This window comes from Anolis sagrei, chromosome 3, assembly GCF_037176765.1.
Source record: "Anolis sagrei isolate rAnoSag1 chromosome 3, rAnoSag1.mat, whole genome shotgun sequence".
NCBI classification, from domain to species: domain Eukaryota; kingdom Metazoa; phylum Chordata; class Lepidosauria; order Squamata; family Dactyloidae; genus Anolis; species Anolis sagrei.
In genome coordinates, this window is record NC_090023.1 from 2641896 (window position 1) to 2669107 (window position 27212).

At 49.0% G+C, this 27212-nt stretch overlaps 1 protein-coding gene and 2 long non-coding RNA genes across 3 annotated transcripts; 1 reads left to right on the plus strand and 2 right to left on the minus strand.

The window, feature by feature from the left end:
• Nucleotides 1-543: 543 nt before the first annotated feature.
• On the minus strand, nucleotides 544-7764 carry LOC137096692 (uncharacterized). Its single transcript, XR_010909615.1, has 2 exons — nucleotides 4242-7764; nucleotides 544-4027 (listed from the first exon to the last, which is right to left on the minus strand). It is a non-coding gene; the product is annotated as an uncharacterized lncRNA (long non-coding RNA).
• Nucleotides 7765-11655: 3891 nt separating this feature from the next.
• On the plus strand, nucleotides 11656-11866 carry LOC137096691 (uncharacterized). Its single transcript, XR_010909614.1, has 2 exons — nucleotides 11656-11721; nucleotides 11776-11866. It is a non-coding gene; the product is annotated as an uncharacterized lncRNA (long non-coding RNA).
• TPBGL (trophoblast glycoprotein like) lies at nucleotides 11770-17013 on the minus strand. Its single transcript, XM_067466409.1, has 2 exons — nucleotides 12889-17013; nucleotides 11770-12852 (listed from the first exon to the last, which is right to left on the minus strand). Exon 1 carries the CDS (start codon nucleotides 16354-16356, stop codon nucleotides 15061-15063), a length of 1296 nt encoding a protein of 431 aa, XP_067322510.1. The 5' UTR covers nucleotides 16357-17013; the 3' UTR covers nucleotides 11770-12852; nucleotides 12889-15060.
• Nucleotides 17014-27212: the final 10199 nt, after the last annotated feature.

Here is a 27212-nt window from a genome sequence, read left to right on the forward strand (position 1 = left end):
CTAAGATGTCCCGAGTCCCCTTGGGGAGATGGTTGGCGGGGTATAAAAATAAAGTTATTATTATTATTATTATTATTATTATTATTATTATCATCATCATCCCTCTGTCTAATGGATGGAAAAATAGGCTGATAGGAAGATAATCTATCTATCTATCTATCTATCTATCTATCTATCTATCTATCTATCCATCCATCCATCTATCTATCTATCATCTATCTATCAGCCTATCTATCAGCCTATCTATCTATCTATCTATCTATCTATCTATCTATCTATCTATCAGCCTATCTATTATTCCATCCATCCATCCATCCATCCATCCATCAGCCTATCTATCCATCTATCAGCCTATCTATCTATCTATCTATCTATCTATCTATCTATCTATCTATCTATCTATCTGCCTACCTATCTATGTATCTCTCAGCCTGGTAGATAAGAGAGATGTGAATGAACACAAAGAGATCAACCTCACTGCGTAATCCCTGCAACGGATTCCAGAGATCCCATCAAATGAAGAAAGGACGCCAAGCCCAAGCGTTCTCCAAAATTATTGCCATTAAGCTTTATAGAAAAAAGAAAGAAAGAGAAACACAACGCGGTTGAGAAGAGAGGCAAGTTTTTCCATTGCTTTGCTCTAGCCGGAAACTAACAGCAGCTTTGGGCTACAACAGGGTGCAAGTCTGTGGGCTGCCAGTCCCAGAATCCCCAGTCAGCTGTCTGGATGGGGATTCTGGGAGTTGTAGTCCAAAAGGAGGGATGTGGATGTTGCAGAGTGCATCAGTAGAAATCAGAGCGGTTTGAACTGTCAATGGCTCAGTGCTATGGAATGCTGGGAGTTGTAGCACTGGGAGTTGTAGTTTTCTCCAAGAACTACAACTCCCATGATTGCATTGCATGCAGCCAGAGCAGTTAAAGTGCTATCAAACTGCATTAAATTCTACAGTGTTGTAAACACACCCAGACTCTGAAGCGAGAGGAACCAAACCAGAAGGAGCACTTGTTTTCGGGGTGGGATTTTAGCAAGGAACGAAACAGCCCTAATTCTATGTTGTCGTAATTGTCGTAATTCGGCGAAAAATCGGTTGTTTCTGCATGCTTCAGAAAAAACTCGGCCTACAGAAAAGTTGCTTATTTTTTTGGTTTTCTCCCCCCTATTTTGGCATTGCTCCGTGCCCAATAAATAATAGCAATAAATAACAATAATAATAGTAATTCAAAAGTGTCCAACATGTCGAAGAAAACGGCGAATTTTCAACCTCAAATATCCGAAACGTAAGGTAAAGGAGGAAAGTCGATGCATGAAAAAGCACAGGAGGGATGTGTAGTTTTCCAAAGCGGCGGATGGGAGGTGATATATAGCACAGCACAGAGCCAGCTGCAGGAAGTACGAGCCCACCCCGCAGGGATGGCGCTTTGGTCCGGAAGCATCCAGAGGTTCAAGGCAACACAGTCGGGACCCCCGGCTTTCCAATTGCAACGCCAAAGATGGGAAATATATATAAATATATATATATATAGAGAGAGATGTTTACATTTTGTGCAAAGGTCAAACGAGGTCGAGTCTCGCATTCTTCTGAGTCTGGGGTCTTTCTTTGGGTCATTGCAAATGGCGCCGCCTTCTGGAGATGCGGAGAAGTGCAGGCTCAAAGGAGGAAGACTTGGAGATGGATCGCGGTCCATTGGAAGACAATTTTGCACCTTCTCGTTGCAAGGATTACAATGCAGTTTGGACTGTCCACAGGATTGCACTCCAGGCACCGGTCCAAATTCGAACACGACTCAATGGGACTTCAGGAAATGCTAATTCTTATGGATTTAATAGGGCTCCTCTAGGTATGGGATGGAAGACATCAACGTTGCAGGGTTTGAGGAGGAAACCCAACTACATCACCAAGGAATGGACCTAGCCCAGTCCTAGGCAGATTTGGACCCTCCCTCCGCTCCAGGCACCCGTCCAAATTCCAACACAACTCAATGAGACTTCAGGAAATAGGGCTCCTCTAGGTATGGGATGGAAGACATCAGTTTTAGGAAGAAACTCAACTATATCAGCAAGGAATGGATCTAGTCCAGTCCTGGGCAGATTTGGACCCTCCCTCCACTCCAGGCACCCGTCCAAATTCCAACACAACTCAATGGGACTTCAGGAAATAGGGCTCCTCTAGGTATGGGATGGAAGACATCAGCGTTGGAGGGTTTGAGGAGGAAACCCAACTACATCACCAAGGAATGGACCTAGTCCAGTCCTGGGCAGATTTGGACCCTCCCTCCGCTCCAGGCACCCATCCAAATTCCAACACAACTCAATGGGACATCAGGAAATGCTGAATTTTACCTAATTCCCATTGATTTAATAGGGCTCCTCTAGGTATGGGATGGAAGACATCAACATTGCAGGAGGAAACTTGGTGATAATAGTTGTGTTTAGGAGGAAACCCAACTATATCACCAAGGAATGGATCTAGCCCAGTCCTAGGCAGATTTGGACCCTCCCTCCGCTCCAGGCACCCATCCAAATTCCAACACAACTCAATGGGACTTTGGGAAATGCTGAATTTTACCTAATTCCCATGGATTTAATAGGGCTCCTCTAGGTATGGGATGGAAGACATCAACGTTGAAGGGTTTGAGGAGGAAACCCAACTACATCAGCAAGGAATGGACCTATCCCAGTCCTGGGCAGATTTGGACCCTCCCTCCGCTCCAGGCACCCATCCAAATTCCAACACAACTCAATGAGGCTTCATTTCTTGAAGTCTCATTTAGTTGTGTTGGAATTTGGACGTATTTCCCAAGGATTTAATAGGGCTCATCTAGGTATAGGATGGAAGACATCAGCGTTGCAGGGTTTGAGGAGGAAACCCAACTACATCACCAAGGAATGGACCTATCCCAGTCCTGGGCAGATTTGGACCCTCCCTCCACTCCAGGCACTGGTCCAAATTCCAACACAACTCAACGAGACTTCAGGAAATGCTGAATTTTATCTAATTCCCAGGGATTTAATAAGGCTCCTCTATTCATGGGATGGAAACCATCAACGTTGCAGGGTTTGAGGAGGAAACCCAACTATATCAGCAAGGAATGGACCTAGTCCAGTCCTGGGCAGATTTGGACCCTCTCTCCGCTCCAAGCACTGGTCCAAATTCCAACACAACTCAATGGGACTTCGGGAAATGCTGAATTTTATCTAATTCCCACAGATTTAATAGGGCTCCTCTAGGTATGGGATGGAAACCATCAACGTTGCAGGGTTTGAGGAGGAAACCCAACTATATCAGCAAGGAATGGACCTAGCCCAGTCCTGGGCAGATTTGGACACTCCCTCCGCTCCAGGCACCCGTCCAAATTCCAACACAAGTCAATGAGACTTCATTTTTTGAAGTCTAATTGAGTTGTGTTGGAATTTGGACCTATTTCCCATGGATTTAATAGGGCTACTCTAGGAAGACATCAGCGGTGCAGGGTTTGAGGAGGAAACCCAACCACATCACCAAGGAATGGACTTATCCCAGTCCTGGGCAGATTTGGACCCTCCCTCCACTCCAGGCACTAGTCCAAATTCTAACACAACTCAACGAGACTTCAGGAAATGCTGAATTTTACCTAATTCCCATGGATTTAATAGGGCTCCTCTAGGTATGGGATGGAAACCATCAACGTTGCAGGGTTTGAGGAGGAAACCCAACTACATCACCAAGGAATGGATGTAGCCCAGTCCTGGGCAGATTTGGACCCTCCCTCCACTCCAGGCACTGGTCCAAATTTCAACACAACCCAATGAGGCTTCATTTCTTGAAGTCTCATTTAGTTGTGTTGGAATTTGGACCTATTTCCCAAGGATTTAATAGGGCTCATCTAGGTATGGGATGGAAGACATCAGCATTGCAGGGTTTGAGGAGATAACCCAACCACATCACCAAGGAATGGACCTAGTCCAGTCCTGGGTAGATTTGGATCCTCCCTCCACTCCAGGCACCGGTCCAAATTCCAAAACAACTCAATGGGACTTCAGGAAATGCTGAATTTTACCTAATTCCCATGGATTTAATAGGACTTCTCTAGGTATGGGATGGAAACCATCAACGTTGCAAGGTTTTAGGAGGAAACCCAACCACATCACCAAGGAATGGACCTATCCCAGTCCTGGGCAGATTTGGACCCTCCCTCTGCTCCAGGCACTGGTCCAAATTCCAACACAACTCAATGGGACATCAGGAAATGCTGAATTTTACCTAATTCCCATGTATTTAATAGGGCTCCTCTAGGTATGGGATGGAAGACATCAGCGTTGGAGGGTTTGAGGAGGAAACCCAACTACATCACCAAGGAATGGACCTAGCCCAGTCCTGGGCAGATTTGGACCCTCCCCCCGCTCCAGGCACCTGTCCAAATTCCAACACAACTCTATGAGACTTCATTTCTTGAAGTCTCATTGAGTTGTGTTGGAATTTGGACCTATTTCCCAAGGATTTAATAGGGCTCATCTAGGTATGGGATGGAAGACATCAGCATTGCAGGGTTTGAGGAAATAACCCGACCACATCAGCAAGGAATGGACCTAGCCCAGTCCTGGGCAGATTTGGACCCTCCCTCCGCTCCAGGCACTGGTCCAAATTCCAACACAACTCAATGGGACTTCAGGAAATGCTGAATTTTACCTAATTCCCATGTATTTAATAGGGCTCCTCTAGGTATGGGATGGAAGACATCAGCGTTGGAGGGTTTGAGGAGGAAACCCAACTACATCACCAAGGAATGGACCTAGCCCAGTCCTGGGCAGATTTGGACCCTCCCTCCGCTCCAGGCACCTGTCCAAATTCCAACACAAGTCAATGAGACTTCATTTTTTGAAGTCTAATTGAGTTGTGTTGGAATTTGGACCTATTTCCCATGGATTTAATAGGGCTCCTCTAGGTATGGGATGGAAACCATCAACGTTGCAGGGTTTTAGGAGGAAACCCAACTATATCAGCAAGGAATGGACCTAGCCCAGTCCTGGGCAGATTTGGACCCTCCCTCCACTCCAAATTCCAACACAACTCAATGAGACTTCAGGAAATGTTGGGTTTTACCTATTTCCCATGGATTTAATAAGGCTCCTCTATTCATGGGATGGAAACTATCACCATTGTAGGGTTTTAGGAGGAAACACAACTATATCAGCACAGAATGGGCCTAGCCCAGTCCTGGGCAGATTTGGACCCTCCCTCCGCTCCAGGCACTGGTCCAAATTCCAACACAACTCAATGAGGAAATAGGGCTTCTCTAGGTATGGGATGGAAGACATCAACGTTGCAGGGTTTGAGGAGGAAACACAACAATATCAGCAAGGAATGGACCTAGCCCAGTTCTGGGCAAGGCAAGGAAACCCCCTTCTGTGTGCTTCTCAAGTAGCAGAAAGCAAGCTGATGGAGTCTTCCAGAAAGAGATCCCACCCAAACTTGGGGTCGTGCCTTCACGCTTGGCAGAAGCAGAGGGATAGACTGGGTGGCCCTTGGAGAGCCCTTCCCACCCTAGGGTTCTATCACACCAGGCCTGGGCCAACTTGGGTCCTCCTTCCAGGTGTTTTGGACTCCAACTCCCACCATTCCTGACAACCTCAGGCCCCTTCCTAAAGGCTGTCAGGAATGGTGGGAGTTGGAGTCCAAAACACCTGGGGGGGGGGGGGAGAAGATTCCCCATCCTTGATCTAGCCCTACGATCACAGATTTGGAAGGGCTCCCTATGATGATGATCAACATCATCATCATAATCATCATCTGTGTTCTGTAGATGTAAGGGCTGTACTGTTAAAATTATTGCTATATAATAATAATAATAATAATAGGATCATAGAATTGGAAGAGACTACATTGGCCATCCAGTCCAACCCCATTCTGCCAAGAAGCAGGGAAATTTCATTCAAAGCACTCCCAACAGATGACCATCTAGGCTCTGTTCAAAAGCCTCCAAAGAAGGAGCCTCCACCACATAATAATAATAATTTCAGGAGTGCAGCAATAGTAATGACAGTAATCTGGAAATGAACTGTCAGAAACAGCCACTTCCTTATTATTATTATTATTATTATTATTATTATTATTATTATTATGACAGGAGCAGGATTCAAAACGATCTCAAGAGATTGGAGAGCGAGAATCCTAGAATCCTAGAGTTGGAAGAGACCTCATGGGTCATCCAGTCCAACCCCATTCTGCCAAGAAGCAGGAAGATTGCCCAAAACTAACCAAATGAAGTCCAATAGGGACAATCGCAAGATGCACCACTTGGGCAGAAAAAAGGAAATGCAAAGAGACAGAATGGTGGACGATGCCTGGCTCAACAGATCTCGGAGTCCTCATGAGGAGGAAGGGGAACATGAGCCAGGAATGTCATGCGGCGGCTCAAAAAGCCAATAGGATTTTGGTCTGCATAGATAGGAGCCTAGTGCCTAGATCCAAGGAAGTCATTCTCTCCCTCTATTCTAGTCCACCTTGGTCTTACCACGTTACCTGGAATCACACTGTGTCCCATTCTGGGCACCACAATTGAAGGGAGATGTTGACTCCAAGCTGGAATGTGTCCAGAGGAAGAGGGCGACTCAAAGGATCCAGGGTCTGGAGAACAACCCCTATGAGGAGCGGTGGAAAGAGCTGGATATGTTTAGACTGCAGAAGAGAAGGCTGAGAGGAGACAGGGTGAGGGCCATGGCTCAAGAGGTAAGGGAGGAGAGAGAAGGCTTCCTGGAGACTAGGACGCAATGGAACAATGTCTTCAAACTACAGGAAAGAAAGGAGATTCCATCTGAACATGAGGAAGAACTTCCTGACCGTGAGAGCTGTTCAGCAGTGGAACTCTCTGCCCTGGAGTGAGATTGAGGCTCCTTCTTTGAAGCAGAGGCTGGGTGGCCATCTGTTGGGGATGCTTTGAATGCAATTTTCCTACTTCTACTACTGTTGGACTGGATGGCCCATGAGGTCTCTTCCAACTCTAGGATTCTATGATTCTGTTTATTATTATTATTATTATTATTATTATTATTATTATTTTACTGACACAAAAGCACAGTATGTCACAGCAAATGAGATATATATGCTGGATTTCGTATCACAAAATCACAAGTCGAACACTTCCCAAGTGTCTGGGACTGTGTGATGCATTATCATCATCATCATCATCATCATCATCATCATTTGAAACACAAGATGAGTCCACAGCAAACAAGATCACTCTGCTGGCTGTTGTATTGGATCACACACGAGACACTTCCCAAGTTAATTATAATTAATTAATTAATTAATTGTCATGGTTGGTCCTGAAAAGGTCCGTTGGTTGTTTTGCTTGCTTGCTTGCTTTCATGCTACAAGTTGCTTCTGGTCGCTTCTGGGACGAGAGAATCAGCCATCAAGGAAGATGTTGCCCAGGGGATGCTTGGATGTTTTGCAATCCTGCGAGGAGGCTTCTCTCATGACAATTAATTAATTAACTGATTAATTAAAATTAACTTGGGAAGTGTCCGACGTGTCCCACCTGACATCCGCCGGGAAGTTGCAGCCAATAGTGAAAGGACCAAGGCAGAGACATCTCCAGCTCATCCCTTGTTTGGACACCAGCCAGCATGTCAACGACTTAAATCTAGAAATAGTTTTCTAAGATCTAGAGAGACACTCGCCGGAACACCTCAGCAAGCGAGAGTCCAAAAGTGGCAGGCCCAAACCCAGAACCTCAACCAATGGCTGATACCAAATGAGAGACTCCCCCCCCCCCCCGGGCACACAGAGGACTGGGCGACTTGGAAGGCGCTGAACAGACTGCGCTCTGGCACCACGAGATGCAGAGCCAACCTTCAGAAATGGGGCCACAAAGTGGAATCCTTGACATGCGAGTGTGGAGAAGAGCAAACCACTGACCACCTGCAGCAATGCACCCTGAGCCCTGCCACATGATGCACCAGGGAGGACCTTCTTGCAGCAACACCAGAGGCACTCCAAGTGGCCAGAGACTGGTCAAAGGACATTTAATCCACTACCAAACTCACAAATTTTGTATTTTGTCTGTTTGTTTGTTTTGTTCTGTTAGAAATGTAATACAATTGACTGGTTGCCCTGACACGAGAAATAAAAAAAATAATTAATTAAAATTATTTCCAAGTTAATAAATTATTATTATTATTATTATTATTATTATGACCTGCCAGGTCTCTTCCAACTCTAGGATTTTATGATTCTATGATGATGATTATAATGATGATCTGGAGAACAAGCCCTATGAGATCATAGGGTCTGGAGAACAAGCCCTATGAGGAGCGGCTTAGGGAACTGGGCATGTTTAGCCTGAAGAAGAGAAGGCTGAGAGGAGATATGATAGCCATGTATAAATATGTGAGAGGAGGAGGGAGGAAGCTTCCTTTCTGCTTCTCTGGAGACTAGGACGCAATGGAGCAATGGCTTCAAACTACAAGAGAGGAGATTCCACCTGAACATGAGGAAGAACTTCCTGACTGTGAGAGCCGTTCAGCAGTGGAACTCTCTGCCCCGGAGTGTGGTGGAGGCTCCTTCTTTGGAAGCTTTTAAGCAGAGGCTGGATGGCCATCTGTCAGGGGTGATTTGAATGCAATATTCCTGCTTCTTGGCAGAATGGGGTTGGACTGGATGGCCCAGGAGGTCTCTTCCAACTCTTTGATTCTAGGATTCTATGATGATGACTGCAGGGAAAAAAACCTCCCCCACATTGGAGCAAATGTTGGTTTCAATAAGTCTACATGAAAGCAAACTCTTTCTACTGCACCTTGAGCCCGTTGTTATCTGGTTGTTTTGGACTGGAAAGTTGGCTTTGGGTTTGGCTGCTCAATGGGAGAAGGAGGAGGATCCGCTCCAAACTCTACTCCGAACTTTAAAGGTGCTAGTCAAGGTCCCAAAACCATGAATGGCTAGTTTAGAGGTTCGGAGTGAAATTAGGAAGAGATTCATCCCCCTTCCGACACGGAGAAGCGGGCGAGATCGGTGCCAACAAGTGGACAGATGTTCACCTGGAACAGATTACCGGCGTTTCTAGAGAGAGAAAATCCTTCCCTGTTCGTTCCCTGAAGCTTAGAGATCCGTCTGGATTCAGAGCCGGGAGGTTTCCAATTTCGTGCGACATCCGGATCTGCAAAATCCATACAATTCTGAGAAAAGTCCTTTTGAGATGGCTAGCAAGGGCAAATCTGGGCTTGGCTGGCACCCAGGCATTTCCTTTGGCAATAATAGATTCCTTCCTGGGGAGCAACGCAAGGACCGAACAGAGCGGAACTGCACAGACTCCAGAGAGAGGAAACTATAATTTCCCCCAAGTGGAAAGCTGAGTTTTCACAGAATCCTAGAATCAAAGAGTTGGAAGAGACCTCCTGGGCCATCCAGTCCAACCCCATTCTGCCAAGAAGCAGGAATATTGCATTCAAATCACCCCTGACAGATGGCCATCCAGCCTCTGAATCATAGAATCACAGAATCATAGAATCCTAGAGTTGGAAGAGACCTCCTGGGCCATCCAGTCCAACCCCATTCTGCCAAGAAGCAGGAATATTGCATTCAAATCACCCCTGACAGATGGCCATCCAGCCTCTGCTTAAAAGCTTCCAAAGAAGGAGCCTCCACCACACTCCGAGGCAGAGAGTTCCACTGCTGAACGGCTCTTTATCCCCTTCAAGACTGTGGCACTGGGAGTTTCTCTCTCTAAACGCCAAACGGATCCATCTTGTTGTTGCTGCTGCAAAATATCCATTGACCCAACTGATTTATGGTGACCCTCTTGAGTGAGAAAGCTCTGCAAGACTGAAGGCCATCCTATTTATTGACCGCTCAGGTCTTGCAAAGCCAAGCCAAGGCCTCCTTAATGGGGTCTGCTTAATGCAACCTGCCTATTTTCCATCTGACTTTCCTAAAGGGTCCTGCGAGATGTCCCAAGAGTGATATCTCTTCCACAAATCATAGAATCAAAGAGTTGGAAGAGACCTCCTGGGCCATCCAGTCCAACCCCCTTCTGCCAAGAAGCAGGAATATTGCATTCAAAGCACCCCTGACAGATGGCCATCCAGCCTCTGTTTCAAAGCTTCCAAAGAAGGAGCCTCCACCACACTCTGGGGCAGAGAGTTCCACTGCTGAACGGCTCTCACTGTCAGGAAGTTCTTCTGCATGTTCAGATGGAATCTCCTTTCTTGTAGTTTGAAGCCATTGTTCCATTGCGTCCTAGTCTCCAAGGAAGCAGAAAACAAGCTTGCTCCCTCCTCCTCCCTGTGGCTTCCTCTCACATATTTATACATGGCCCTCATCATGTCTCCTCTCAGCATTCTCTTCTTCGAGCTAAACATGCCCAGCTCCTTAAGCCACTCCTCATAGGACTTGTTCTCCATACCCTAGTCTCCATGGAAGCAGAAAACAAGCTTGCTCCCTCCTCCTCCCTGTGGCTTCCTCTCACATATTTATACATGGTTATCATATCCCCTCTCAGCCTTCTCTTCTTCAGGCTAAACATGCCCAGCTCCTTAAGCCACTCCTCATAGGACTTGTTCTCCATACCCTAGTCTCCATGGAAGCAGAAAACAAGCTTGCTCCCTCCTCCTCCCTGTGGCTTCCTCTCACATATTTATACATGGCTATCATATCCCCTCTCAGCCTTCTCTTCTTCAGGCTAAACATGCCCAGCTCCTTAAGCCACTCCTCATAGGACTTGTTCTCCATACCCTAGTCTCCATGGAAGCAGAAAACAAGCTTGCTCCCTCCTCCTCCCTGTGGCTTCCTCTCACATATTTATACATGGCCCTCATCATATCCCCTCTCAGCCTTCTCTTCTTCAGGCTAAACATGGCCAGCTCCTTAAGCCGCTCCTCATAGGGCTTGTTCTCCAGACCCTTGATCATTTTAGTCGCCCTCCTCTGGACACATTCCAGCTTGTCAATATCTCTCTCGAATTGTGGTGCCCAGAATTGGACACAATATTCCAGATGTGGTCTAACCAAAGCAGAATAGAGCATGGGGAGCATTACTTCCTTAGATCTAGACACTAGGCTCCTATTGACGCAGGCCAAAATCCCATTGGCTTTTTTTGCCGCCACATCACATTCCTGGCTCATGTTTAACTTGTTGTCCACGAGGACTCCAAGATCTTTTTCACACGTACTGCTCTCGAGCCAGGCATCATCGTCCCCCATTCTGTCTCTTTGCATTTCGTTTTTCCTGCCAAAGTGGAGTATGTTGCATTTGTCACTGTTGAACTTCATTCAACAGTGACAAATGCAAGATACTCTCATCTGGACCTCAATCTGGAGGAGAATCCATACAACCCAATGGATCCTTCAGGGATTCTGGTTTCCTGTTTTGATTTCCCACTGGACCCAAGGCTTGTTTACTTTGAGGGTTGCTTTTCGGAGGATCCAGCCCCAGATTGCAACGTTTTCCTAACAAAAACAGTACAAAACGTATCCCTAAAATGCACCCACAGGGCGAGAAAGTCAGAGGAGAGAGGGATGTGTGTGTTTTGGGGATACAGAGAGAAGCACCCCCAATTCCTGAATGCTGGGTTGCAGATTTGAGCCCAAATATTTGGGGAATGGGTCTCATTAGAATCTCAAAATGCATCACTATTTCCTTTTGGTTGGAAATGGAAGTGGATGGTGTGTGTTGGTTGTGGGAAGGGGCACCAGAAGGTCATCTAGCCGAATGGTAGAGCCCAGGTTGTGGGAAGGGGCACCAGAAGGTCATCTAGCCCAATGGTCAACAGAAGATCATCTAGCCCAATGGTCAACAGAAGGTCATCTAGCCCAATGGTAGAGCCCAGGTTGTGGGAAGGGGCACCAGAAGGTCATCTAGCCCAATGGTAGAGCCCAGGTTGTGGGAAGGGGCACCAGAAGGTCATCTCGCCCAATGGTCAACAGAAGGTCATCTAGCCCAATGGTAGAGCCCAGGTTGTGGGAAGGGGCACCAGAAGGTCATCTAGCCCAATGGTAGAGCCCAGGTTGTGGGAAGGGGCACCAGAAGATCATCTAGCCCAATGGTAGAGCCCAGGTTGTGGGAAGGGGCACCAGAAGGTCATCTCGCCCAAAGTAAAGCCCAGGTTGTGGGAAGGGGCACCAGAAGGTCATCTCGCCCAATGGTAGAGCCCAGGTTGTGGGAAGGGCCACCAGAAGGTCATCTAGCCCAATGGTAGAGCCCAAGTTGTGGGAAGGGGCACCAGAAGATCATCTAGCCCAATGGTCAACAGAAGATCATCTAGCCCAATGGTCAACAGAAGGTCATCTAGCCCAATGGTAGAGCCCAGGTTGTGGGAAGGGGCACCAGAAAGTCATCTAGCCCAATGGTAGAGCCCAGGTTGTGGGAAGGGGCACCAGAAGGACATCTAGCCCAGTGGTAGAGCCCAAGTTGTGGGAAGGGGCACTGGAAGGTCATCTAGCCCAATGGTAGAGCCCAGGTTGTGGGAAGGGGCACCAGAAGGTCATCTAGCCCAATGGTAGAGCCCAGGTTGTGGGAAGGGGCACCAGAAGGTCATCTAGCCCAATGGTAGAGTCCCATCGTTGACAAAGTGGCTAGGTTTTGGAAAAACCTTCAACATCTACTGTGGGGATGGATACCAAGTTTGGAATTAGATGCCTTTGAGGAGCTGGGAACTTCCTGGCTGCAAATTATCTCCCACCACACCCTGATTTTGTTGCGCTTTGTGGGGTTCAAAGGAAGGCAATGGCGTACCTTCTTGGCGTAGGGCCACCATAGGTCAGGAGCGACTAGAGGCACACAACAAAAGTGTAGATCAGACATGGGCCAACTCTCCAGGTGTTGTGGACTTCAACTCCCACCATTCCTAAAAGCCTACTGGAGTTGAAGTCCAAAACACCTGGAGAGTCCAAAACACCTGGAGAGTCCAAAACACCTGGAGTCCAAAACACCTGGAGAGAGGGCCGAAGTTGGCCTATGCCTGCTCAAGGGCGATGACTCCTCTCAAACCAAACCTGGATAGGTGTCCTCCTCTGTTTGGGGTACCATCTCCTCTCAGCTCAGCCCAGCCTTGGAAGAGAGTAGCTGCTGAATCCCTTTCCCCAGAGCAACAACATCGTGACTACACTCAGCCCTGGAAGGAGAGGTCATGAGGAAGCCCACCTCCAGCACTTAGGTCAACCTTTCTTCTCAGGAGGGTCGGAACAAGGGAAGGCCCATCTGTGCCTGGGACAACATCCCTTCTTGGCCCAGCCTTGGAAGATAGTAGCTGCTGAATCCCTTTCCCCAGAGCAACAACATCATGGCTACACTAAGCCTTGGAAGGAGAGGTCTTGGGGAAGCCCACCTCCAGCACTTAGGTCTACCCTTCTTCTCAGGAGGGTTGGAGCAAGAGGAAGCCCATCCGTGCCTGGAACAACATCCTTTCTCGGCCCAGCGTTGGAAGAGAGTAGCTGCTGAATCCCGTTTTCCCAGAGCAACAATATTGTGGCTACACTCAGCCCTGGAAGGAGAGGCTATGGGGAAGCCCACCTCCGTCTCTCATTCCAGGGCTGAGTGTAGCCACAATGTTGTTGCTCTGGGGAAAGGGTTGGAGCAAGAGGAAGCCCATCTGTGCCTGGGACAACATCCTTTCTCAGTCTCAGCATTGGAAGGGATGAGGCAGTCGAACTCCAGTGTCTGCAGCAATGTCCTTCCTGAATTCCTGGAAGGAACGGAGCATGAAGTAGCCGAACTCCAGTGTCCAGGGTAATGTCCTTCCTAAGCCCAAGGTAGCGTCCCTGGAAGGAATGGAGCATGAAGGAGCAAAACTCCAGTGTCTGAGACCTGGAAGGAATGGAGCAGCCCACCTCCAGGGACTTGGGCAACACTCTCAGAGCAGAGGATGGAGCACGGAGCAGCCGAACGCCAGTGTCCGGGGTGATGTCCTTCCTGTGTCCAGGGCAGTGTCCATCCTCAGCCTAGCCCTGGAATGGATGGAGCACAGAGCAGCCGAACGCCAGTGTCCGGGGTGATGTCCTTCTTTTGTCCAGGGCAGTGTCCATCCTCAGCCTAGCCCTGGAATGGATGGAGCGCAGAGCAGCCGAACGCCAGTGTCCGGGGTGATGTCCTTCTTTTGTCCAGGGCAGTGTCCATCCTCAGCCTAGCCCTGGAATGGATGGAGCGCGGAGCAGCCGAACACCAGTGTCCGGGGTGATGTCCTTCTTTTGTCCACGGCAGTGTCCATCCTCAGCCTAGCCCTGGAATGGATGGAGCACAGAGCAGTCGAACACCAGTGTCCGGGGTGATGTCCTTCCTGTGTCCAGGGCAGTGTCCATCCTCAGCCTAGCCCTGGAATGGATGGAGCGCAGAGCAGTCGAACACCAGTGTCCGGGGTGATGTCCTTCTTTTGTCCACGGCAGTGTCCATCCTCAGCCTAGCCCTGGAATGGATGGAGCGCAGAACAGTCGAACACCAGTGTCTGGGGTGATGTCCTTCCTGTGTCCAGAGCAGTGTCCATCCTCAGCCTAGCCCTGGAATGGATGGAGCGCAGAGCAGTCGAACACCAGTGTCCGGGGTGATGTCCTTCTTTTGTCCAGGGCAATGTCCATCCTCAGCCTAGCCCTGGAATGGATGGAGCGCAGAGCAGTCCGTCTCCAGTGTCCAGGTCAACATTCCCTTTGGGGAAGTGAATCCCCAATTTCCGATGCCATAAGCATATTCCCTCCAGACACGGAAGGGACGTTGCCGCCAGCAAGAAGCCGCGGCTATCTCCATCCTCAGAGGTCACCGGAGCCTACCCTCCAAGAAGCCGCGGCTAGCTCTATCCTCAGAGGTCACCGGAGCCTACCCTCCAAGAAGCCGCGGCTATCTCCATCCTCAGAGGTCACCGGAGCCTACCCTCCAAGAAGCCGCGGCTAGCTCTATCCTCAGAGGTCACCGGAGCCTACCCTCCAAGAAGCCGCGGCTATCTCCATCCTCAGAGGTCACCGGAGCCTACCCTCCAAGAAGCCGCGGCTAGCTCTATCCTCAGAGGTCACCGGAGCCTACCCTCCAAGAAGCCGCGGCTATCTCCATCCTCAGAGGTCACCGGAGCCTACCCTCCAAGAAGCCGCGGCTAGCTCCATCCTCAGAGGTCCCCGGAGCCTACCCTCCGTGGGTCACTGTCCTGCTCGTAGCGGTAGTGGTACCCCTCCATCTGGTCCCGGCAAGCCTCGCGCAGGTTGTTGAGCCAGCGCTTGATGCCCCTGCGGTTGAGGTAGAGCACCATGAGGAAGACCAAGCCGATGAGGGCCAGGACGATGCCGAAGAAGACGTAGGAGGCCGTCTCCAGCTGCGGGTCGGGCGCCTCCCTGCTAGTGTCCAGCAGCCCCCACCCTCTGGCCTCTTCCTCGTCGTCGTCCTCGTTTGGGGGGCACCCCAACTGGACAGGCCGTAGCCTCCGTAGAAGGGCGTCCTTGAGCCGGGCGGGGCTGTTGCAGCGCAGGTTGCGGGCGTCGGCGACGCGCCAGGTGGCGTTGCTCTGCCAGCGCAGGAGTGGCCGCAGGGAGGCGCATTGGCAGTCCAGCGGGTTGGCGGTCAGCTGGAGTCTCAAGGCCGGCAAGGGCAGGAAGGAGTCCAGGCGTTGACCCTTGACACCCCGGAGGGAGTTGTTGCGCAAGTCCAAGTCGCGCAAGGACGGCGGCAATGTCCAGCCGGGGGGAGCATCGCGGAGGCGGTTGCCCCTCAGCTCCAGCCGGGTCAAGCTCAGGTTGGCCAAGCTGCCTTCCTGGAGGAGAGTGTCCGGCGAGGAGAGCAGGGCGTGGTTGAGCCGCAGGAGGCGCAAGTGCGGGCAGAAAGCAAAGGCCGAAACGGACAAGGACTGGAGGGGGTTGTGGCTCAAGTCCAGCACGGACAAGGAGGGCAGTCCGGCAAAGGCGCCCCCCTCCACCACCTCCACCTGGTTGTGGGTCAAGAGCAACACCCGCAGGTGGGGCAGAGGGCGGCGTGGGGCGCAGGAGGAGGAGGACGCATCTTCGTCACCTGTCCATTCTCCGTCGTCTTCTCCTCGCCATCCTCCGGCAAAGGCGGCTCCGGGGAGCAAGGTGAGGTTCCCGCCCAGGATGGAGAGGTTGCGCACCTGTTCCGGGAGTCCCTGGGGCGGGGCGTGGAGCGCCAGGTAGCGGCACTGGTCAGTGTCCGGAGTGGAGAAGCAGAAGCAGGGCGCAGAGGGGCAGGCGGCGGGGGGCGAGGCCGGGCACACCCCGCGAAGGAGGAGAAGCAGCACCTCCGCCAGCAGCACCGCACCCCCAGCACCAGGAGCAGGGCCAGGAAGAAGGGCAGGAGGCGGTGGAGCAGCCGGGAGAAGAGCAGCAGGAGGAAGAGGAGGAAGAAGAGCAGCAGGACCAGCCGGGTCCAGGGCACGGCGCTGCGGCCGGCGGGCCATCCCTAGCCCACGAGGGGCATCCCCGCAGGGAGGGAAGGAAGGAAGGAAGAGAACACGCCCACTCCTGATCCTCCTCCACTATTTCATCCCCTTCCTCCTCCTCTTCTTCTTTCCCCACCTTCTTTTCTTCTCCCCTTCTTCTTTCGCCCTTTCTTTCCTCCTTCTCTTCTCCTCCGCTAATTCCTCTCCCCTTCTTCTTCCTCCTTATCTTCTTCTCCTTCTCCTCTTCCCTCACCCTCTTCTTTTCTTTCTCCTTCTCCCTCCTCTTCTCCTTATCTCCTCCTCCTCCTCTAATTCCTCTCCCCTTCTCCTTTTTCCTGCTCCTTATCTCCTCCTTTCTTTCCTCTTTCTCTCCTCCTCCACTAATTCCTCTCCCCTTCTTCTTCCTCCTTATCTTCTCCTCCTTCTCCTCCTCTTCCCTCACCCTCTTCTTTTCTTTCCTGCTCTCTTTTTTTCTCCTTCTCCCTCCTCTCCTCCTTATCTCCTCCTCCTCCTCTAATTCCTCTCCCCTTCTCCTTTTTCCTGCTCCTTATCTCCTCCTTTCTTTCCTCCTTCTCTCCTCCTCCGCTAATTCCTCTCCCCTTCTTCTTCTTCCTTATCTTCTCCTCCTTCTCCTCCTCTTCCCTCACCCTCTTCTTTTCTTTCCTGCTCTCTTTTCTTCTCCTTCTCCCTCCTCTCCTCCTTATCTCCTCCTCCTCCTCCTCTAATTCCTCTCCCCTTCTCTTTTTTCCTGCTCCTTATCTTCTTCTCCGCCTCCTCTTCCACCTCTTCCCTCACCCTCTTTTCCTCCTGTGCTCCCTCTTTTCTTCTCCTTTTCTCTCTCCTCCTCCTCTCCTTATCTCCTTCCTTCCTTCCTCCTCCTTCCTCTCCCTTTTCTTCTCCTTCTCCCTCTTTTCTCCTCCTCGGCTAATTCCTCTCCCCTTTCTTCTTTCCTCTCCTCCTCCTCTTCTTCTCTTCCTCCTGTCTCTCTGCTTCCTCTCTCTTTTTCCCCTTCTCCCACTTCTCCTCCTTCTTCCTCCTTCCACCTCCTCCGCTTATTCCTCTCCCCCTTCTTGTTTCTCCTTCTTCCTCCTGCTCCTCTCCTTGTCTCCCTCTTCTTCTCCTTCCTTCTTGCCTCACCCTCTTCTTCTCTTCCTCCTCTTCGTCTCTTTCCTCTTTTCTTCTCCCTCTCTCTTTCACTCCTCCCGCTTCTCCTCCTCCTATTCTTCTTTCTCCTTCCCCCACTCCTCTTTTTTTCCTCTCCCGGTTCTTGCCCTTCCTCCTCTCCTTTTATCCTCCGCTAATTTCTCTCCCTCTTCTCCTCCTCCTTGTCTTTTTCTCCTCTTTTCGTCTCCCTCTCCCTCTCCTTTTCTCCTCCTTCCTTCCTCCTCCTTCTCCTCCTCTTCTTTCCTCTCCCTTTCCTTCTCCTCCTTGTCTTTTCCTCCTTTTTCCTCTTTTCTTCTCCCTCTCCCTCTCCTTTTCTCCTCCTTCCTTCCTCCCCCTTCCTCTCCCTCTCCTCCTCCTTGCCTTTTTCTCCTTCTTCCTCTTCCTCCTCTCCCTCTCTTCCCTCTCCTCGCCTTCCTCCTCTTCTTCTTTCTTCTCCTCCTTCTTCTCAGGCGTCAGGAAGGGCTGGCAGCATCAGCATCGGCGACGGAGTGGTGGCGACCTTCCTTTCTCTCTTGCTGCTGCTTCCTCCTCCTCCTCCTCTTCTTCCTCCTCCTCCTCCTCCTCCTCTTCTCTCTCCGGCTGCAGGTTGATGGCGCTTCGCCCGGACGGAGGGATTAACTGGGAGGGAAAGAGAGAGAGAAAGAGGGAGGGAGAGAAGGAGGAGAAAGAGAAGGAGGGGCCACTGGGGTTGGGGTTGGGTTGGGGGGGGGGGGAGAGAAGAAGGAGAGCCAGGGCAAAGCAAGGAACCCCCCCCCCCTCTTCTGTCCTGCAGCACTGATGGAGCCTTCCAGGAAGAGATCCCACCCAAACTTTGGGAAGATGGTAAGAGCAGGAATTGCCTTTCTTTCTTTGGGAAGCAGAGGCTGAATGGCCATCTGTCGGGAGGGTTTGAGTCGTGCCTACACGCCTGGCAGAAGCAGAGGGATGGGCTGGGTGGCCCTTGAGGAGGGTCCTCCTAGGGTCCTCCTTCCAGGTGTTTTGGACTCCAACTCCCAGCATTCCTGACAGCCTCAGGCCCCTTCCTTTTCCCCCTCAGAAGGGGCCTGAGGCTGTCAGGAATGGTGGGAGTTGGAGTCCAAAAGGAAGGAAGGGGCCTGAGGCTGTCAGGAATGGTGGGAGTTGGAGTCCAAAAGGAAGGAAGGGGCCTGAGGCTGTCAGGAATGGTGGGAGTTGGAGTCCAAAAGGAAGGAAGGGGCCTGAGGCTGTCAGGAATGGTGGGAGTTGGAGTCCGAAAGGAAGGAAGGGGCCTGAGGCTGTCAGGAATGGTGGGAGTTGGAGTCCGAAAGGAAGGAAGGGGCCTGAGGCTGTCAGGAATGGTGGGAGTTGGAGTCCAAAAGGAAGGAAGGGGCCTGAGGCTGTCAGGAATGGTGGGAGTTGGAGTCCAAAAGGAAGGAAGGGGCCTGAGGCTGTCAGGAATGGTGGGAGTTGGAGTCCAAAAGGAAGGAAGGGGCCTGAGGCTGTCAGGAATGGTGGGAGTTGGAGTCTGAAAGGAAGGAAGCGGCCTGAGGCTGTCAGGAATGGTGGGAGTTGGAGTCCAAAAGGAAGGAAGGGGCCTGAGGCTGTCAGGAATGGTGGGAGTTGGAGTCCGAAAGGAAGGAAGGGGCCTGAGGCTGTCAGGAATGGTGGGAGTTGGAGTCCAAAAGGAAGGAAGGGGCCTGAGGCTGTCAGGAATGGTGGGAGTTGGAGTCCAAAAGGAAGGAAGGGGCCTGAGGCTGTCAGGAATGGTGGGAGTTGGAGTCCAAAAGGAAGGAAGGGGCCTGAGGCTGTCAGGAATGGTGGGAGTTGGAGTCCGAAAGGAAGGAAGGGGCCTGAGGCTGTCAGGAATGGTGGGAGTTGGAGTCCAAAAGGAAGGAAGGGGCCTGAGGCTGTCAGGAATGGTGGGAGTTGGAGTCCAAAAGGAAGGAAGGGGCCTGAGGCTGTCAGGAATGGTGGGAGTTGGAGTCCGAAAGGAAGGAAGGGGCCTGAGGCTGTCAGGAATGGTGGGAGTTGGAGTCCAAAAGGAAGGAAGGGGCCTGAGGCTGTCAGGAATGGTGGGAGTTGGAGTCCAAAACACCTGGGGGACAGAGGTTTCCCCATCCCTGATCTAGTCCTAAGATCACAGAGTTGGAAGGGCTCCCTAAAGGTCATCCAGTCCAACCCCGTTCAGCCATTCAGGCCTGGACAGTCCTCTAGAGATGGAGATGAACCCAAGGTTGTGGTTTCTGAATGCACCGAAATCCCCTTTCTTAAACCCCATAGGTTTTTTGGGGGTGGGGCTGGATGCACTGAAGTCAAGAGTGAATCCTACTCAATAATACTATTTGTAAAGTTGCATTGGAGGACCTAGAACATGCCTACAGAATGCTCCCCATGCTCTCTTCTGCCTTGGTTAGACCACACCTGGAATATTGTGTCCAATTCTGGGCACCACAATTGAAGAGAGATGTTGACAAGCTGGAATGTGTCCAGAGGAGGGCGACACAAATGATCAAGGGTCTGGAGAACAAGCCCTATGAGGAGCGGCTTAAGGAGCTGGGCATGTTTAGCCTGAAGAAGAGAAGGCTGAGAGGAGATACGATATCCATGTATAAATACGTGAGAGGAAGCCACAGGGAGGAGGAGGGAGGGAGCTTCCTTTCTGCTTCCCTGGAGACTAGGACGCAATGGAACAATGGCTTCAAACTACAAGAGAGGAGATTCCACCTGAACATGAGGAAGAACTTCCTGACTGTGAGAGCCGTTCAGCAGTGGAACTCTCTGCCCCGGAGTGTGGTGGAGGCTCCTTCTTTGGAAGCTTTTAAGCAGAGGCTGGATGGCTATCTGTCAGGGGTGATTTGAATGCAATATTCCTGCTTCTTGGCAGGGGGTTGGACTGGATGGCCCATGAGGTCTCTTCCAACTCTTTGATTCTATGATTCTATGAAAGGAAACAACGAATATTGAACCTGAGTATACTGGGATTGTACTGCCCTAACAATAACAGCACATTAATAATTGTTGTTGTTGTTGTTATTGAGTCTCTTTCTGGGGAGATAAAGCAGGGAATAACAATAACAATAATAATAATAACAACAACACATTATTAATTGTTGTTGTTGAGTTTCCTTCAGGGGAGATTAAGTAGGGAATAATAATAATAATAATAACAACACTATTAATTTTTATTATTGTTGTTGAGTCTCCTTCAGAGGAGATAAAGCAGGGAATAATAATAATAACAACAACCACAACACATTATTAATTGTTGTTGTTGAGTCTCTTTTAGGGGAGATAAAGCAGGGAATAATAATAATAATAATAATACATTAAATAATAATGTATTATTAATAATACATTATTAATTGTTGTTGTTGAGTCTCCTTCAGTAAAGATAAAGCAGAAAATAACAACAACAACAACAACAACAACACATTGTTAATTGTTATTGTTGTTGTTGTTGAGTCTCCTTCAGGGGAGATATAGCAGGGAATAATAATAATAATGACAACAACACATTATTAATTGTTGTTGTTGAGTCTCCTTCAGAGGAGATATAGCAGGGAATAATAATAACAACAACAACAACACATTATTAATTGTTGTTGTTGTGTCTCTTTCAGGTGAGATAAAGCAGGGAATAACAACAACAACAACAACACATTATTAATTGTTGTTGTTGAGTCTCGTTCAGGGGGGATAAAGCAGGGAATAATAATAATAATAATGTCAACACATTATAAATTGTTATTCTTGTTGTTGAGTCTCCTTCAGGGGAGATAAAACTGGGAATAATAATAATAATAATAATAATAATAATAATAATGACAACAACACATTATTAATTGTTGTTGAGTCTCCTTCAGGGGAGTTAAAGCAGAGAATAATAATAATAATAATAATAATAATAATAATAAAAACAACAACATCACATTATTAATTTTGTTGAGTCTCCTTCATGGGAGACAAAGCAGGGAATAATAACAACAACAATAACAACACATTATTAATTGTTATTGTTGTTGTTGAGTCTCCTTCAGAGGAGATAAAGCTGGGAATAACAACAACAACAACAACAACAATAACAACACATTATTAATTGTTGTTGTTGAGTCTCTTTTAGGGGAGATAAAGCAGGGAATAATAACAGTAATAATAATAATAATAATAATAATAATAATAATAATAATAATAATAAGGTGCATAAGTGGCTGAGGGGGAAAAGGAAGGGGGGTCTGAGGCTGTTGGGAATGGTGGGAGTTGCAGTCCAAAACACTTGGAGGGAGGACCCAAGTTTGCCCATGCCTGAACTAAAGACACATGTGCTGCAGGATATCCTGCAAAGGTTTTGCAGTCGAATAGTTTTTGCATTTGATACAACCAATTAGAAAATGATATTTGTAACCCAGGAATATTCTATGAGAGAGGGAAGGGGGCGTGCGTCCACACGGGGGAGCCCTCCACTGTTGCACATCAAGCCATGTTATGATTATTATGGGCAGCCGAGGAAGCCTAGTCAAAATCCGCCTAGTCCTTCCCTGTAGTCACCTACGGATGTGAGAGCTGGACCTTCGGGAAGGCTGAGCAAAGGAAGATCGATGCTTTTGAGCTGTGGTGTTGGAGGAAAGTTCTGAGAGTGCCTTGGACTGCGAGAAGATCCAACCAGTCCATCCTCCAGGAAAGAAAGCCCAACTGCTCACTGGAGGGAAGGAGACGAGAGGGAAAGCGGAAGTCCTTTGGCCACATCATGAGGAGGAGATAGCAAAGCCTAGAGAAGGGAATGATGCTGGGGAAAGTGGAAGGCAAAAGGAAGAGGGGCCGACCAAGGGCAAGATGGATGGATGGCATCCTTGAAGTGACTGGACTGATCTTGAAGGAGTTGGGGGTGGTGACGGCCGACAGGGAGCTCTGGCGTGGACTGGTCCATGAGGTCACAAAGAGTCGGAGACGACTGAACGAATGAACAACAGGAAGCCTTGCTTGTGGCTTTGGACATACAGAGTTCCACCTCATTGCAAAGCCATGCACGGCTGTGGTTCCCAACATTTCTTTTGACCAGGGACCACTCTCCAACATGAGTACCAAAAGGGTTACGAATCAGTTTTTGGTCAACTTTAGATTTGGTTTGGTTGGGTTGTTGTAGGTTTTTTCGGGCTGTATGGCCATGGTCTAGAGGCATTCTCTCCTGACGTTTCACCTGCATCTGTGGCAAGCATCCTCAGAGGTAGTGAGGTCTGTTGGAACTAGGACAAAGGGTTTATATATATATCTGTGGAATGACCAGGGTGGGACAAAGGACTCTTGTCTGCTGGAGATAGGTGTGAATGTTTCAACTGACCATCTTGATTAGTATACAATGGGCTGACTTTGCCTGGGGCAATCTTTTGTTATTTATTTGTCATGTCAGAGCAACCAGTCCATTATATTACATTTCTAACAGAACAAAGCAAACAAACAGAAAAATACAAAACTTCTGAGTTTGGTATTTGGTTAAATGTCCTTTGACCAGTATCTGGCCACTTGGAGTGCTTCCGGTGTCGCTGCAAGAAGGTCCTCCCTGGTGCATCATGTGGCAGGGCTCAGGTTGCATTGCAGCAGGTGGTCAGTGGTTTGCTCTTCTCCGCACTCACATATCAAGGATTCCACTTTGTAGCCCCATTTCCTAAGGTTGGCTCTGCATCTCGTGGTGCCAGAACACAGTCTGTTCAGTGCCTTCCAAGTCGCCCAGTCCTCTGTGTGCCCAGGGGGGAGTCTCTCATTTGGTATCAGCCATTGGTTGAGGTTCTGGGTTTGAGCCTGCCACGTTTGGACTCTCGCTTGCTGAGGTGTTCCAGCGGGTGTCTCTGTAGATCTTAGAAAACTATGTCTAGATTTAAGTCATTGACGTGTTGGCTGATACCCAAACAGGGGATGAGCTGGAGATGTCTCTGCCTTGGTCCTTTCACTATGCGGCATGTCTCATTAAGAGCCACATCCACTGTTTTAGTGTGGTGTGATGTGTTCCACACTGGGCATGCGTACTCAGCAGAGAGTAGCACAATCTTTTGTTGAGAGGTGATTAGATGTCCCTGATTGTTTTCTCTCTGTTTTATTCATCGTGTCATCAGCAACCAGACCATTGCTGTTGCAATTTTAGAGTTTTTTAATACTGGTAGCCAGATAGTGTTCATTTTCATGGTTTTCTCCTTTCTGTTGAAACTGTCCACATGCTTCTTGTGTATTTCAATGGCTTCTCTGTGTAGCCTAACATGGTGGTTGTTGGTGTGGTCCAGCATTTCTGTGTTCTCAAATAATGTGCTGTGTCCAGGCTGGTTCCTCAGGTGCTCTGCTATGGCTGACTTCTCTGGCTGAAGTAGTCTGCAGTGCCTTTCATGTTCCTTGATTCAATTTCAGCAGAAAGGAGGAAACCATGAACATGAACACAATCTGGCTACCAGTATTAAAAAACTCTAAAATTACAACAGCAAAACAACAGAGAGGAAATAATCAGGGACAGCTAATCACCTCTCAACAAAAGATTGCTCCAGGCACAGTCAGCCCATTGTATGCTAATCAAGGTGGTCAGTTGAAGCCTTCTCACCTAGCTCCAGCAGACAAGAGTCCTTTGTCCCACCCTGGTCATTCCACAGATATATATATAACCCCTTTTTTTCCTAGTTCCAACAGACCTCACTACCTCTGAGGATGCTTGCCATAGATGCAGGCGAAACGTCAGGAGAGAATGCCTCTAGACCATGGCCATATAGCCTGAAAAAACCTACAACAACCCAGTGATTCTGGCCATGAAAGCCTCCGACAATACTTTGGTTTGGTTATTTGGAGTGCTGATTCAGAAAATTATTATTTATTATTTACAGTATTTATATTCCGCTCTGCTCACCCCGCAGGGGACTCAGGGCGAATTACAATGCACATATACATGGCAAACATTCTCTCCTGACGTTTCGCCTGCATCTATGGCAAGCATCCCCAGAGGTTGTGAGGTGTTTTATTAATCCTTTTGGATACCTGGCTGGTGCGAAGTGCAAGGCGGATCCTGGCTGGGGCGCAACAAACACTCTTTGAACAGATCTTGCCGAGAAAAGCTCACTTTTCAGCTCGCTATAACAACAATATCGCTTAAACACCTGCAAAAGGTCCACGTTAGCAGCAAACTAGCAATGTTACAATGATAGAAATCATGGCCTCCAAAGAAGGAGCCTCCACCACACTCCGGGGCAGAGAGTTCCACCGCTGAACGGCTCTCACAGTCAGGAAGTTCTTCCTCATGTTCAGGTGGAATCTCCTTTCTTGTAGTTTGAAGCCATTGCTCCATTGTGTCCTAGTCTCCAGGGAAGCAGAAAACAAGCTTGCTCCCTCCTCCCTGTGGCACCACACTCCGGGGCAGAGAGTTCCACTGCTGAATGGCTCATGGGTAGCATGACTTCCCTGGATCTAGACACTATGCTCCTACTGATGCAGGCCAACATCCCATTGGCTTTTTTAGCTGCAGCATTACATTCCTGGCTCATGTTTAACTTGTTGTCCACGAGGACTCCAAGATCTTTTTCACACGTACTGCTTTCGAGCCAGGCATTGTCCCCCATTCTGTCTCTTTGCATTTCCTTTTTTCTGCCTCAGTGGAGTCTCTTGCATTTCTCCCCATTGAGCTTCATTTTGTTAGTTTGGTCCAATCATCTCTCTAATCTGTTAAGATCATTTTGCATCGGGTTGTTGTAGGTTTTTTTGGGCTATATGGCCATGGTCTAGAGGCATTCTAGACCATGGCCATATAGTCCAAAAAAAACCTACAACAACCCAGTGATTCCGGCCATGAAAGCCTTCGACAATTCATTTTGCATCCTTCTGTGGTGGAGGTCTTTAAGCAGAGGCTGGATGGCCTTCTGACGGGAGGGTTTGTATTCCAAAAGCCACCCGAGGGGTTGGACTGGATGGCTTTTGGGGATCCCTTCCATTTCTTTGGCTCTGTGTTTGTATGATTCTAGGGGCAGCTCGCTATAACAACAATATTGCTTAAACACCTGCAAAAGGTCCACGTTAGCAGCAAACTAGCAATGTTACAATGATAGAAATCATGGACTTGGCAATGTTCTCCATCTAAAACGGAGCTTCTCCTCGCTCTGGCTGCAAATAGCTCCTGCCTGCCTCAGCATCCGTCTTTAAAATAGGCAAGCCAACCTAGTATTGTATGCAAAAAAATGACCTATTCCTTAGAAATATGTGGAGGAAGGTGCCTTCTTTTGCTAATGTGAGATTGCAGACTTGGCACAAAAGTTTCCCTTGCACGATCTCTCTTCCTTTCCATGCCTCCGTTGTGAGTCTCGCATTCTCATCTCCCAGGAGAGCCAAAGTCTCTGCAGAGGCAGAGGTGGGGGTAAAAGGTGCAAAATTACTTAATTTACCACGAAGTTACTGAATCTTGGTGTGAATCTGTGGATGTCGGAAGCTGAGAGCATTCAGGACGTCAAGAGCAAGAGATGGGATCAATGCCATTGCTTGCAGGCTGGCTTTCTCCTCTCCTTTTCATGCTGCAAGAAACAACGGGTGCAACTCTTACATTGAGGAATTAATGCAGCTGGGCGTCCCTTTCACTGCTGTGTAGTTTGCAGTTTGATGAGGCACCAGGCCTCTTTGGCAGAGAAAGCGAAAGGCCAGGATAGTTAAAGTGGAACCGAACAGCATTCATTCTGCAGTGTAGATGCACTCATAGAATCATAGAATCAAAGAGTTGGAAGAGACCTCATGGGCCATCCAGTCCAACCCCATTCTGCCAAGAAGCAGGAATATTGCATTCAAATCACCCCTGACAGATGGCCATCCAGCCTCTGCTTAAAAGCTTCCAAAGAAGGAGCCTCCACCACACTCCGGGGCAGAGAGTTCCACTGCTGAATGGCTCTCACAGTCAGGAAGTTCTTCCTAATGTTCAGGTGGAATCTCCTCTCTTGTAGTTTGAAGCCATTGTTCCATTGCGTCCTAGTCTCCAGGGAAGCAGAAAACAAGCTTGCTCCCTCCTCCTCCCTGTGGCTTCCTCTCACATATTTATACATGGCTATCATATCTCCTCTCAGCCTTCTCTTCTTCAGGCTAAACATGCCCAGTTCCCTAAGCTGCTCCTCATAGGGCTTGTTCTCCAGACCCTTGATCATTTTAGTCGCCCTCCTCTGGACACATTCCAGCTTAGAGTCAATATCTCTCTTGAATTGTGGTGCCCAGAATTGGACACAATATTCCAGGCGTGGTCTAACCAAAACAGAATAGAGGGGTAGCATTACTTCCTTAGATCTAGGCACTAGGCTCCTCTTGATGCCTGAGGCCAAAATCCCATTGGCTTTTTTTGCCGCCACATCACATTCCTGGCTCATGTTTAACTTGTTGTCCACGAGGACTCCAAGATCTTTTTCACACGTACTGCTCTCGAGCCAGGCAATGTCCCCCATTCTGTATCTTTGCATTTCATTTTTCCTGCCAAAGTGGAGTATCTTGCATTTGTCACTGTTGAACTTCATTTTGTTAGTTTTGGCCCATCATCTCTCTAATCTGTCAAGATCCCTTTGAATCCTGCTCCTGTCCTCTGGAGTCTTGGCTCTCCCTCCCAATTTGGTGTCATCTGCAAACTTGATGATCATGCCTTCTAGCCCTTCATCTAAGTCATTAATGAAGATCCTGAGCAGGACCGGGCCCAGGACGGAACCCTGCTTGTGGCACTCCACTTGTCACTTCTTTCCAAGATGAAGAGGAAGCATTAGTGAGCACTC